Here is a 13147-nt window from a genome sequence, read left to right as displayed (position 1 = left end):
AATTAAGCGGACAGACAGGGTCATCTGTCGCCTAGACCGTGAATGCCGAACAGTGTTTTGTCTGCCGGGTGCTCGGGTTCGGCATATTGCAGATCGGATAGACAGATTGCTTGGTGGGGCTGGGGAAAACCCAGTGGTCATGGTGCATATTGGTACTAATGACAAAGTTAGAGGCAGGTGGAAGGTCCATAAAAATTATTACAGGGAACTAGGAGAGAAGCTGAAGTCCAGGACCTCCAAGGTGGTGTTTTCAGAAATACTACCGGTGCCACGAGCGTCACTAGAAAGACAGCGGGAGCTTAGGGAGATAAATACGTGGCTTAGAAATTGGTGCAGGAAGGAAGGGTTAGGGTTCATGGAGAATTGGGCCGACTTCTCAGTTGGCTACAGGCTCTACGGTAGGGATGGGCTGCACCTCAATGGGGAAGGTGCGGCTGTGCTGGGGGAGAAAATGGTCAGACGGATGGAGGAGCTTTTAAACTAGGATCTGGGGGGAGGGAGGGTAGTGGAGCAAATAAGGGGATAGATAGAGCAGATAGAGACAGTGAGATGATAAGGGTCAAAGAAGAATTAGGGGGGGATGGGACATGCAAGGAACGTAGGGAGGCTAGGAGTAATAATGGTGTTAATAGTATTAAATGTCTACTGGCAAATGCAAGAAGTCTTGCAAACAAAATGAATGAATTAGAGACTCTTATGTCAACCATGGAATATGATGTGGTGGGCATTACGGAAACCTGGCTGGATGAAAGCCATGACTGGGTGACAAACATACAGGGTTATACTACATTTAGGAAGTACAGGAAAGACAAAAAAGGTGGTGGGGTGTGTATATTTATCAAATCTAACCTAAAACCTGTGTTAAATGATGACATTGGGGGGAACTGCAACAATGTGAAGTCAGTATGGGTAAATGTACATGGGGATGGGAAGAATGGAAAAATGCTAATTGGAGTTTGCTATAAGCCTCCTAACATACCTGAACAAATAGAGGGTGAAATGCTGGAACAAATTGAAAAGGCAGCTAATAATAATAATCGGGTTCTTATTATGGGGGATTTCAACTATCCAGACATTCAGTGGGACATAGAATCTTCTGGTTCTGCTAAAAGCTGTAAATTCTTATCTACCATTAAAGACAATTTCCTCTCTCAGATGGTAGATGAACCGACCAGGGGAGATAATTTGCTAGATCTGGTCCTGTCAAATAGAACGGATACCATTTCAGACCTACAGATCCGGGAGCACTTGGGCACCAGCGATCATAATTTGGTAAGTTTCAAAGTAATATTCAATAGAACATTTCAAAGGGGAAATGCAAAAACCTGGAATTTTAGGAAAGCTGATTTCAACAAATTAAGGGAAGAGCTTAAATGTGTAGATTGGGACAAAGTCATGGTAACTGGGGATACCGAACATAAATGGGGTAAGTTTAAGGATATACTGTTAGAGTCCTGTAAAAAGCTTATACCCTCTGGTAATAAAATGTCCAGGAATAAAAAAAAACCACTATGGATAAATAAAACTGTACAAAGTATAATAAAACAAAAACAAAGGGCGTTTAAAATCTTAAAGGCTGAGAATACAGAAAAAGCATTTCAGAAGCATAAAGATAACAATAGGAAATGTAAAAAAGAAATCAAGGAAGGAAAACTAGCTACTAAAACAAAAATCGCCAAGGACATTAAAATAAATGCTAAAATCTTTTATAAATACATTAATGCCCAAAGGAAAACAAAGGATAGTATTGGCCCCTTAAAATATAATAACAAGTTAGTTAGATATAGAGGACAAACAAAAGACTGAGATATTAAATAGGCATTTCTCATCTGTGTTCACCAAGGAACTGACTGTACCAGGGATCATTCAACAAGAGAAAAATCAAAGGTCAGCACCCGATATAATTAATTTAACACAAGAAGAAGTACGCCTACGTCTAAGTAAACTAAAAATTGACAAATCCCCAGGGCCAGATGGCATTCATCCACAAATATTGAGGGAATTGAGCTCCATTATTGACAGACCGCTGTATCTCATCTTTTTAGACTCGCTTGTAACAGGGTTGGTGCCTCAGGATTGGAGGATTGCTGATGTGGTACCGATATTTAAGAAAGGTAAGAGGGTAGATCCAGGCAACTACCGTCCAGTAAGTCTGACATCAGTAGTATGCAAAGTTTTTGAGGGCATTTTAAGGGATGACATGCAAAAATATATTGCAGAAAATAATATAACAACTGACAAACAGCATGGATTCATGAACGATAAGTCGTGTCTAACCAACCTGTTGGGGTTCTATGAGGGGGTAAGTGCAAACCTGGATATTGGTAATGCAGCTGATGTGATTTATTTGGACTTTGCAAAGGCATTTGATACTGTACCACACAATAGCCTTATATTAAAGCTCCAGAAGCAAGGACTAGGGGACACTATATGCAACTGGGTAAGGAATTGGCTAAAAGATAGGAAACAAAGAGTAGTCATAAATGGTACATTCTCTAAATAGGCTGCAGTCAGCAGTGGGGTGCCGCAGGGATCTGTGCTAGGACCGATTCTTTTTAATCTCTTTATTAATGACCTTGTGGATGGGATTCATAGTATAGTGTCAGTCTTTGCTGATGACACTAAACTATGTAGGATATTAAAAACTGACCTTGATAGTACAATATTACAAAAAGATCTGGATAAGATGTCAGAATGGGCAGATACTTGACAAATGAGATTTAATGTTGATAAATGTAAAGTAATGCACCTAGGACGGAGTAATCCTATAGCTGCATATACATTAAATGAATGTAAACTCGGGACTACAGAACAGGAGAAGGACTTGGGTATTCTTATTACAAATAAGCTGAGCAGCAGCACTCAATGTGAAGCAGCAGCTGCTAAAGCAAACAAGATTTTAGGGTGTATAAAAGAGAGATTAGATCCCGTGATACCAACGTATTGTTACCCCTCTATAAATCACTTGTAAGGCCACATCTGGAATATGGGAACCAGTTTTGGGCTCCACATTTTAAAAAGGACATTCAGAAGTTAGAGGCAGTTCAAAGGCGGGCAACTAGACTATTACAAGGAATGGAAGGCCTCCCATATGATGGCAGATTGAAAAAGTTAGATATGTTTAGCTTAGAAAAAAGACGTGTCAGAGGAGATCTCATTTATATGTATAAATACATGTGTGGTCAATATAAAGGACTGGCACATGACTTATTTCTTCCAAAGACAATACTAAGGACCAGGGGGCACTCACTGCGAGTGGAAGAAAAGCAATTCTGACAGCTAAATAGGAAAGGGTTCTTTACAATTAGAGCACTCAGACTGTGGAATGCCCTACCACAAGAGGTAGTAATGGCTGATACTATAAAACTTTTAAAAAAGGGCTGGATGATTTCCTCACTACACACAATATTGTTGGTTATAAATGACTTAGTGACCAAATGTAGAACTGGTGGAGGAAGGGTGAACTAGATGGACCTAGGTCTTTTTTCAACCTAAGTAACTATGTAACTATGTGAAAGAGAGAACAAATGCAGAGTCTTATATTAGATTGAGTAACATTGACTCAGAAGTCCCTACCTTCATATTCCTGGTACTGTTTATATAGTAGGTCCATAGGGGGGTGGAGCCTAGCTGAGCGTGAGACGCGACGTGGTTGCCAGGATGACTGGGTGACAGTTGGTCAGTTTACAGTCAGTCAGTAAAGAGTGATAAGCAGAGACGAGAGTAAATTGATAACGGAAAGAAGGGCTAGAAATAACATAGGCCCGACGTCCTGAGCGAGGGTACCCCGAAAGAAAAGAAAGACACAGGAAAAGGGGTAACCCAGATGGAAAGGGGATGCTTTAGGTCTGGCGAGAGCCGGCTGAAGAGTTCAGGTCGACACCGGTATAACGGAACCGACGAGGTTTGTCAGGTTTATACCCAAAGCATTGACCATTCACCTGGGATCTTAAATAAGAGGAGTCCGGGTACCCATCAAGAGTCTGACTACTAACCCCAAGCCGAGTTCACGACGCTGTTGCGGGATAGATAAAGAAACCGTGCAGCATCAGACCCCTGGGAAAACCACTGAGGAGACTAACGAGTGGGTTAAAGAGAGAGTCACAGAGCCCTCAGAGCAGAGACTGAGAAAGAGACAAAGAAAGGTCACCTCAGAGAAAAAACTCTGTCATTAAATCTCCTCCGAAATTTGTGACCATTGGCCTTCTGGTAACCGAACTGTTTCTGTGTACTGTGCAAAACAAACCAGATGGTAGTAAAAAGGACTTGTTTGAGCTGATGTGGACTCGGTGTGTCATCTCTCCGCCATTCGACAGGACCCTGCGACGTCAGAGAAGAAGGCAGCCATCACTGCTCGGTCGCTTCCCTCCTGGTCAGCGACCCGCCACCCTGAGGTAAAATAGCTCCACCTGTGGGGAGCTGAGAGATCTTAAGCTGCCGTCACCATTGCCTCAGAGGTCGGCCGCGGGCAGCGCTGGTATATCCCGCTTACCAGACACCACAGGTGGCGTCACGTATATCCCCAAAATCATCCCTGTACCCCATTCCCCAGCCGCAGAGTGAGGGCCCAGGGCACAAAGCCGGGACCGACCACCTGTGATAACCCCATTGAGAGTAAAGTAGCCGTAGTCCCGGCGCCAGAGTACCCCTACCGAAAACCCTGATGGTCGACTCATTTAGCTTGCAAAAGAGAAGACTGAGAGGAGACTTAATAGCTGTCTACAAATATCTTAAAGGCTGTCACACTGTAGAGGGATCAGTTTTATTCTCATTTTCACAAGTAAAGACGCAATGGGATGAAATTGATGGGGAGGAGACACAAATTAAATATTAGAAAAAACTTTTTGACAGTGAGGGTGATCAATGAGTGGAACAGTCTGCCATGAGAGGTTGTGAGTTCTCCTTCAATGGAAGTCTTTAAAAGAGGTTGGACGGACATCTGTCTGGGATGATTCAGTGAAATCTGCTTTGAGCAGGGGGTTGGACTAAATGACCCAGGAGGTCCCTTCCAACTCTAATATTCTATGATTCCGAGGAAGTTCTTATCAGTCCAGAAATGCTAACAAATGGACCAGGAAGTTTTCACTCGCATGCTTCTCTGATCTGTTGTCAAACATTTATGACCCACTTAGCGGAAAGCCTCCTCATGTCCAAATATTCATGGATAATGACATAAACACGTTCATGGGAAATCTCCATTATGTCTGCTATTGCTTTAGCTGAAATACGTCGATTCTCCAGTGTGAGGTTGTGCACAGATTCGACGATCTCCGGAACAACAACCACTCTTGGTCGTCCAGGACGTTCCTCATCATTGGTGCTGAAGTGGCCCATTTTAAATTTGGCAACCCAGTTCTTAACTGTGGAATATGAAGGGCATTGATCCCTCAATGTCTGCGACATATCACTATGAATATCCTTAATGGACTTTCCTTGCAGAAACAACATTTTTATCACTCCTCTGCTCTCAGTTGCTGTGAATATCGCATTAGACTATGCCATTTTGTTTTCTTGCGTGCATAGAACACTGTTGCCATAAGCAACAAACACAAATTTTTGAAAGCATACAGTATATTAGACACATAAGGCTTTCATGTGATGTAATATTTGTTACCATACAAACAAAAAAGATCACAAAGCCAAAAACTTATCAGCAGCATCCTGTTGTATATAAGTGCCCAATCTGATCTTTATAACATAAAAAAGAGTATTTATTATACTCTTCTAGGGGGTGGTCCAGTCCAGTGGGGGTCACTGATCTCGGGCCAGTTCTTCCTATCCTATCTTCTTCTGATGGTCGTCCTCCTTCCCTGGTCTGTGTCAATGATGCATCCTACATCCCCTATTGCGCTCTTGCGCATGTGCAGTTGCGCACTTCTTTCTCAAAGTATTCTAGTGCATATGTGCAGGTGTTTCTTGACCTTTTCCTGCACATTTACATTACTTTACTCTTTCCATAGAAGAGCAGACATAAGTGAACATGTGCAAGATTGCATTGGAGGACTCTGTGTGGATGACATAGGATGTGTCATTCACAGTGAGCAGGGAAGGAAGACGGTGATTGCAAAAAGATAGAAGGTGCTGGGTCAAGAACAACGATGCCCATCGGAACAAACTGCCCTCCCAGGTGAGTATAATAAAAGCTTTTTTTATTTGTTATACAGATTTTCCTGGGCACTTACAGTCGTATGAAAACGTTTGAGCACCCCTATTAAGGTTAACCTTTTTTCTTTATAACAATTTGGGTTTTTGCAACAGCTATTTCAGTTTCATATATCTAATAACTGATGGACTGAGTAATATTTCTGGATTGAAATGAGGTTTATTGTACTAACAGAAAATGTGCAATCCGCATTAAAACAAAATTTGACCGGTGCAAAAGTATGGGCACCCTTATCAATTTCTTGATTTGAACACTCCTAACTTCTTTTTACTGACTTACTAAAGCACTAAATTGGTTTTGTAACCTCATTGAGCTTTGAACTTCATAGGCAGGTGTATCCAATCATGAGAAAAGGTATTTAAGGTGGCCACTTGCAAGTTGTTCTCCTATTTGAATCTCCTATGAAGAGTGGCATCATGGGCTCCTCAAAACAACTCTCAAATGATTTGAAAAAAAAAAAGATTATTCAACATAGTTGTTCAGGGGAAGGATACAAAAAGTTGTCTCAGAGATTTAAACTGTCAGTTTCCACTGTGAGGAACATAGTAAGGAAATGGAAGAACACAGGTACAGTTCTTGTTAAGCCCAGAAGTGGCAGGCCAAGAAAAATATCAGAAAGGCAGAGAAGAAGAATGGTGAGAACAGTCAAGGACAATCCACAGACCACCTCCAAAGACCTGCAGCATCATCTTGCTGCAGATGGTGTCAATGTGCATCGGTCAACAATACAGCGCACGTTGTACGAGGAGAAACTGTATGGGAGAGTGATGCGAAAGAAGCCGTTTCTGCAAGCATGCCAAAAACAGAGTCGCCTGGGGTATGCAAAATCACATTTGGACAAGCCAGTTACATTTCGGAAGAAGGTCCTGTGGACTGATGAAACAAAGATTGAGTTGTTTGGTCATACAAAAAGGCATTATGCATGGAGGCAAAAAAACACGGCATTCCAAGAAAAGCACTTGCTACCCACAGTAAAATTTGGTGGAGGTTCCATCATGCTTTGGGGCTGTGTGGCCAATGCCTGCACCGGGAATCTTGTTAAAGTTGAGGGTTGCATGGATTCAACTCAGTATCAGCAGATTCTTGACAATGATGTGCAAGAATCAGTGACGAAGTTGAAGTTACGCAGGGAATGGATATTTCAGCAAGACAATGATCCAAAACACCGCTCCAAATCTACTCAGGCATTCATGCAGAGGAACAATTACAATGTTCTGGAATGGCCAACCCAGTCCCCAGACCTGAATATCATTGAACATCTGCGGGATGATTTGAAGTGTGCTGTCCATGCTCGGCGACCATCAAACTTAACTGAACTGGAATTGTTTTGTAAACAGGAATGGTCAAATATACCTTCATCCAGGATCCAGGAACTCATTAAAAGCTACAGGAAGCGACTAGAGGCTGTGATTTTTCCAAAAGGAGGATCTACAAAATATTAATGTCACTTTTATGTTGAGGTGCCCATACTTTTGCACCGGTCAAATATTGTTTAAATGCGGATTGCACATTTTCTGTTAGTACAATAAACCTCATTTCAATCCAGAAATATTACTGAGTCCATCAGTTATTAGATATATGAAACTGAAATAGCTGTTGCAAAAACCCAAATTGTTATAAAGAAGAAAGGTTAACATTAATAGGGGTGCCCAAACTTTTTCATATGACTGTATATACAGAATTCTAGAATATTGTATATAAGGGCTTACTGGTGGTGGTCGCAATTTATAGAGGACAAATCTGATGACAGGTTCGCTTTAAGTCCTGGATTACATCCATGTTTCTTAATAAAAGTAAAACATTGAAATTAAAGGAAGCGTCGGATCCATTACACAATGAAAATTAGCTGATTTTGATAGACCCCATTGATAAAATTGAGACTGGCAGATTTCTGTCATGGTGTCCAGCATTTTACCAGACAACAACATTCAGCATGCTATATGTTGTCTGGTAACGCTATAAAAATCTAGAATGGAGGCTCAGAAGGAAATTTCCAATGCAATTGTGACCAGAACCATACATGGAGTCTTTGAGCACTTCCTTGGTTAAGAGCAAAACATTTTTCATGACATTTTTGTCTATTCAAAGTTCGGGCCTATATCTGTATTATACATTTCTGTCGTCTTTTTTTTGTTTACTTGATCAGAATGTTAACTAGGAGCCTTATGTTCAGTTTCGTACATTTTTGCTGAGCCACAATAGATTGATGTATAAGTTTGGGATGTGCGGTCCATGTCTTTTTCTACAGCTATGACCTGTAGCTGTGATATGCTGCCTTGTATAGGTCATCAAATAGACAGACAGATCAGCTCTAACAGGACATAATACCGTTAGAACATGGCACATCATTACATGAAATTTGTCTTGTTCAGTAACCAAACATCATATGTAAAATGTAATATTTCTGGAAAAGACTAAAATCACCTGTCAAGCTTGAATGAAAAGTCACTAAGCATGCAATGTACAGTATAATATCTGACATTGCTCTGTAAAGAGTGTCCATCATTAGTGGCGTTGACACTCACCTATTATAACACACATGTTGAAAATCCCATTCTGACATCTATTGTGCTACAAGAAAGCAAAGCTATTACTCTTTGTGGACAGAACATTCAAGTCAATTCCACAATCCTTCGTTACTATTGAATATAAGTGAAATTACCTATTGTAAAGTGTAACACTGTAAAATCAAGGCTTTCTAGATTTCTTCAGTTATTTATTTTAAGTTTATTTTTACAAGTGCTTTACAGAAATGTAATATAAATACAACCTACCTAGGCAATGATGCATACTGTCGCTCAATTCCTTCAAAACTGTGGTTGCGGGATCCAGTATGACCTCGTGTTGTTACCTGCAAAGATAAATATACAATTGAACATACAAAGACGTTTTGGTCATTTAGGCCGGAGTCACACTTGCGAGCTGAATCGGACTGGCCTACTGGAGGAATCGCCAGTAATACCAGTCGTGGCTGCGGTTACCTGCATTGAACTCCGGAGCTCTTACCTGAGCTCCGGAGTGCAGCCTGGACTGAACTCGGGGTTTGCAGGACTGAACCGCTAGTGCCGACTGATTCCATGGTGATTGCGGTTCAGTTCATGTTACAGCTGCGGACAGGCCGGGCTGAATTCCGGAGCTCAGGTGAGAGCTTTAGAGTTCAGCTTGGCCTGTCCACAGCTGTCATGAACTGAACCGCAATCGCCAGGGAATCAGTCGGCACTCGCGGTTAAGTCCTGCAAACCCTGAGTTCAGTCCAGGCTGCACTCCATGTGAGAGCTCCAGAGTTCAATGCAGGTAAACGCAGCCAGGCCTGGTATTACTGGCGGTTCCTCTGGTAGCCAGTCCGACACTGCTTGCGAGTGACTCGCATATAAGCCACGTGAGTCTCACATAGTATCACATGGTATGGCCTGACGCTCTCCGGACTGGAGAGAGTCAGCTGCATGTATTTCTTTGCAGTTGACCCACTCTTGTCCAGAGAGCAGCAGGCCATGCCAGGTGATACAATGCAAGGCTCGCGCGAGTGACTCACGAGTCACTCGCAAGTGTGACTCCAGCCTTACTTGCACAATGCCACTATGGTGTATGCAGAATGTAAAGGAAAAATAATGGCCAGGTGGATCATATAGAAAGCAAAGGAAACCTGAGCTCCTTTGTCCTTAGATACTGTATGCCTTCATGTAATTAAGGATTTGTTCACAGAGCAGAGGCAGTACTCTGGAGCTCAGAGCTAGGCTAACAATGCAACAATTTCGGTTTTTTTCTTCTTTTTTTTTTAACCCCTCTACCCTCGAACCAACTTTCACCTTCATGACAAGGCCATTTTTTGCAATTCTGACCAGTATCACTTTGACAAGTTATAATACTGAAACGCTTCAGCGGATCCCGGTGATTCTGAGATTGTTTTTTCATCACATATTGTACTTCATGATAGTGGTAAAATGTTTTACATTTATTTGTAAAAATATCGGAAATATCAGCAATTTTCAAACTTTAAAATTTTAGGGCCATAAATCCAAGAGCTATGTCGGACAAAATAGTTACTAAATAACCAGTGCTTTTTTTGCGGCGGTACGTGCCGGTACTGCGCACTGGAAAATCTGAAGAGCACCTCTGGATCTGTCCCCATGGCTAATTTGTAAACTATACAAATTAGCCATGTGTGGAGCGGAGGCACAAGCCAGAGGCGTATGTAGGGGGGAGCTGGTGGGGCGCTGTCGGGCGGCCTGATGCGGTGGTGTGGAATTCTGCCGGGGTGGGAGCTGGCTATTCTCTGAGCGTGGCTGTCACGCTGACAGCCGCATTCATAGAAATTGCAGCGCGCGGCTCCCACTGCTCAATTGTCCTTGTATTTGTCAGACGTGAGGACAATTGAAGCGGTGATGCCTGGCGCTGACTTCCGGGTCAGCGCGACGACTTTCATGTGATCAGATCTGCTGATCACACTGCTGACCAGGAAGCCGGCGCCGCAGTGCGGAGGTGGCAAAGAAACGCTGATAAGTGCTCCACTGTGAAGCTGAAGTCACGGAGGAGGAACATTATGGGGTGAGTGGGTAGTATTTATGAAACAGTATGGGGGAGAGAGGGTGGGGGAGGGAACTATCTGTGGACACACTATGGGGGGACAGAGGGTGGGCAACGGGAACTATTTGTTTCCACACTATGGGGGGACAGGGTGTAGAGGGGGAAAAATCTATATACACAGTATGGGGTGGGGGAGGGAACTATCTGTGGACACACTTTGGGGGACAGAGGGTGGGGAGGGGGGCAATATCTATATACACAGTATGGGGGGGAGGGTGGGGGAGGTTTATTATCTGTGGACAGAGTACGGTGGGAAGAGAGGGTGGGGAGTGGGAAGTATCTTTGGACACAGTATGGGGAGAGAGAGGATGAGGTTTCATGCATGGGGAGAGAGTGGATGAGGTTTCATGCATGGGGAGAGAAAGGATGAGGTTTCGTGCATTGGGAGAGAGTGGATGAGGTTTCATGCATGGGGACAGAGAGGATGAGGGGTGATGCATGGAGACAGAGAGGATAAGGGATGATGCATGGGGACAGAGAGGATGAGGGGTGATGCATGAGGACAGAGAGGATGAGGGGTGATGTATGGGAACAGAGAGGATGAGGGGTGATGCATGGGGACAGAGAGGATGAGGGGTGATGCATGGGGACAGAGAGGATGAAGAGTTATGCATGAGGACAGAGAGGATGTGAAGCAAACTGGAAAGTAATTTTGAGGACACATAATAATGAGTGATATGGTATGAGGAGCAAGTGGGCAGGATGGGGAGTGAGGTGGAAAAGTATATGGACACACAGGAGGTAGTGAGGAGACAGTAAGGGATGAGAAGAATGTGAGGGGCACAAAATAAAGACTGGGTAGTGGAGGGTGGTGGTATGAGAGGGGGCAGAATGGGAGGACAGTGTGAGGTTATAGCAAGGAGGGGGAGTGTTATGAAGGCACAGTATAAAGACTGGGCAGTATAAGGGGACACAGTGTAAAGGACACTGTAAACAGTAGGCTCAGTTTGGAAAGAGAGGGAACATGGAGGGATAAGATTTATCCTATGTCTACTTTGCATCAGTGCAATTTTTTACACATATTTTTCTGTTGTTAGGAAGTTCGAATGATGCAATACAACCATTTTTTTAGGGGCCACATCACATTTGAAGTGACTTTGAGAGGTCTAGGTGACAGGAAATACCCAAAAGTGACACCATTCTAAAACTGCACCCCACAAACTGCTGAAAACCACATCCAAGAACTTTATTAACTCTTTTAGGTGCTTCACAGGAACCAAAGCAATGTATAAGGAAAAAATGCAAAACTTACTTTTTTCCACAAAAATGTTATTTTAACCATAAACTTTTGCATTTTCACAACGGTATCAGGAAAAAGTGCATATAAATTGTATTGTGCAATTTCTCCTGAGTACACTGATACCTTATATGAGGAGGAAATCAACTGTTTGGAAGCAGCACCATTTGAATTTTTGAAAGAAAACTTATCTGGAATAATTAGTAGATGCCATGTCATGTTTGGAGACCCCCAAAGATGCCCAAACAGTGCAGCTCCCACACAAGTGACCTCATTTTGGAAACCAAACCCCTCAAGGAATATATAGAGATGTTTGGTGAACACCATGAATCCCCGGAGGCTTCACAGAAGTTTATAATGTTGAACCATGAAAATAAAAATACATTTTTATCACAAAATTGTTAGTTCAACCAGAGAGCTTTTTCATATTTTCCATACTGTGCAATTTCTCCTGAGCACGCCAGTACCCCATGTGTGGTTGAAATCTACTTTTGAGGCAGAGTACAAAGAGAACAATGGAAGGAGCGCCATATTGGAGTGCAGATTTAGTTGGGATATTTTTGCGAGTGCCATGTCACATTGGCAGAGCCCCTTAGGTGCCAGAACAGCAAAAACCCCCACAAGTGACCCCATTTGTCAGGAACTTGGCTGTTGGGGCTTATCTGTGCCCACACGATTGTTAGGATGTATAGTTATGCCCTTGGTCATTAAATCACTTAAAAATAGGACGTACCGGTACATCCTTGGTCAGAAAGGAGTTAATCACCTAAACTTGATGACATGTAGTGCACCCAACGTAAAGGCTCAAACTGCAAGTAAGAATAGATGCAAAAGAACAGCAGATGATGAACAGTTTAACTACTCTGCTAAAAGAGTAAATTGTCACCAGTTTCACCTCGAGGTTTTATATGGAAATCTGGGTATACTGGTATGTGGAAAGTGTGCTCAGCTATATCTGTAAGAACTCATTCAGATGTATATTTTTTGCTCAAATGGTGTGCAATACAAGGTAATATTGTGGTACCGCGTTATCCAGAAAAATCAATTGAAATGCTTGGTCAAATGGTCAAATAGATTAATCAGTGGTTTTGTTCAGAGTTTCAACAGATTTTCATCTGAGTTTCATCAGCGTTTGGTCCGAGTTTTATCAGTATTTCTTGGAT

General features: G+C 42.6%; 1 protein-coding gene across 2 annotated transcripts in view; it reads right to left on the bottom strand.

Moving 5' to 3' along the window:
• PARD3B (par-3 family cell polarity regulator beta) overlaps positions 1–13147 on the bottom strand; it is a 1965757-nt gene that overhangs the window by 275945 nt on the left and 1676665 nt on the right. For both annotated transcript variants that reach the window (XM_075317687.1, XM_075317688.1), the window contains exon 22: positions 8938–9014. In XM_075317687.1, coding sequence (XP_075173802.1) covers positions 8938–9014 — 77 coding nt within the window. The remainder of the gene's footprint in view (positions 1–8937; positions 9015–13147) is intronic.

This window comes from Anomaloglossus baeobatrachus, chromosome 7 (assembly GCF_048569485.1).
Source record: "Anomaloglossus baeobatrachus isolate aAnoBae1 chromosome 7, aAnoBae1.hap1, whole genome shotgun sequence".
Classification (NCBI taxonomy): domain Eukaryota; kingdom Metazoa; phylum Chordata; class Amphibia; order Anura; family Aromobatidae; genus Anomaloglossus; species Anomaloglossus baeobatrachus.
This window is presented reverse-complemented; position numbering and strand designations above follow the sequence as displayed.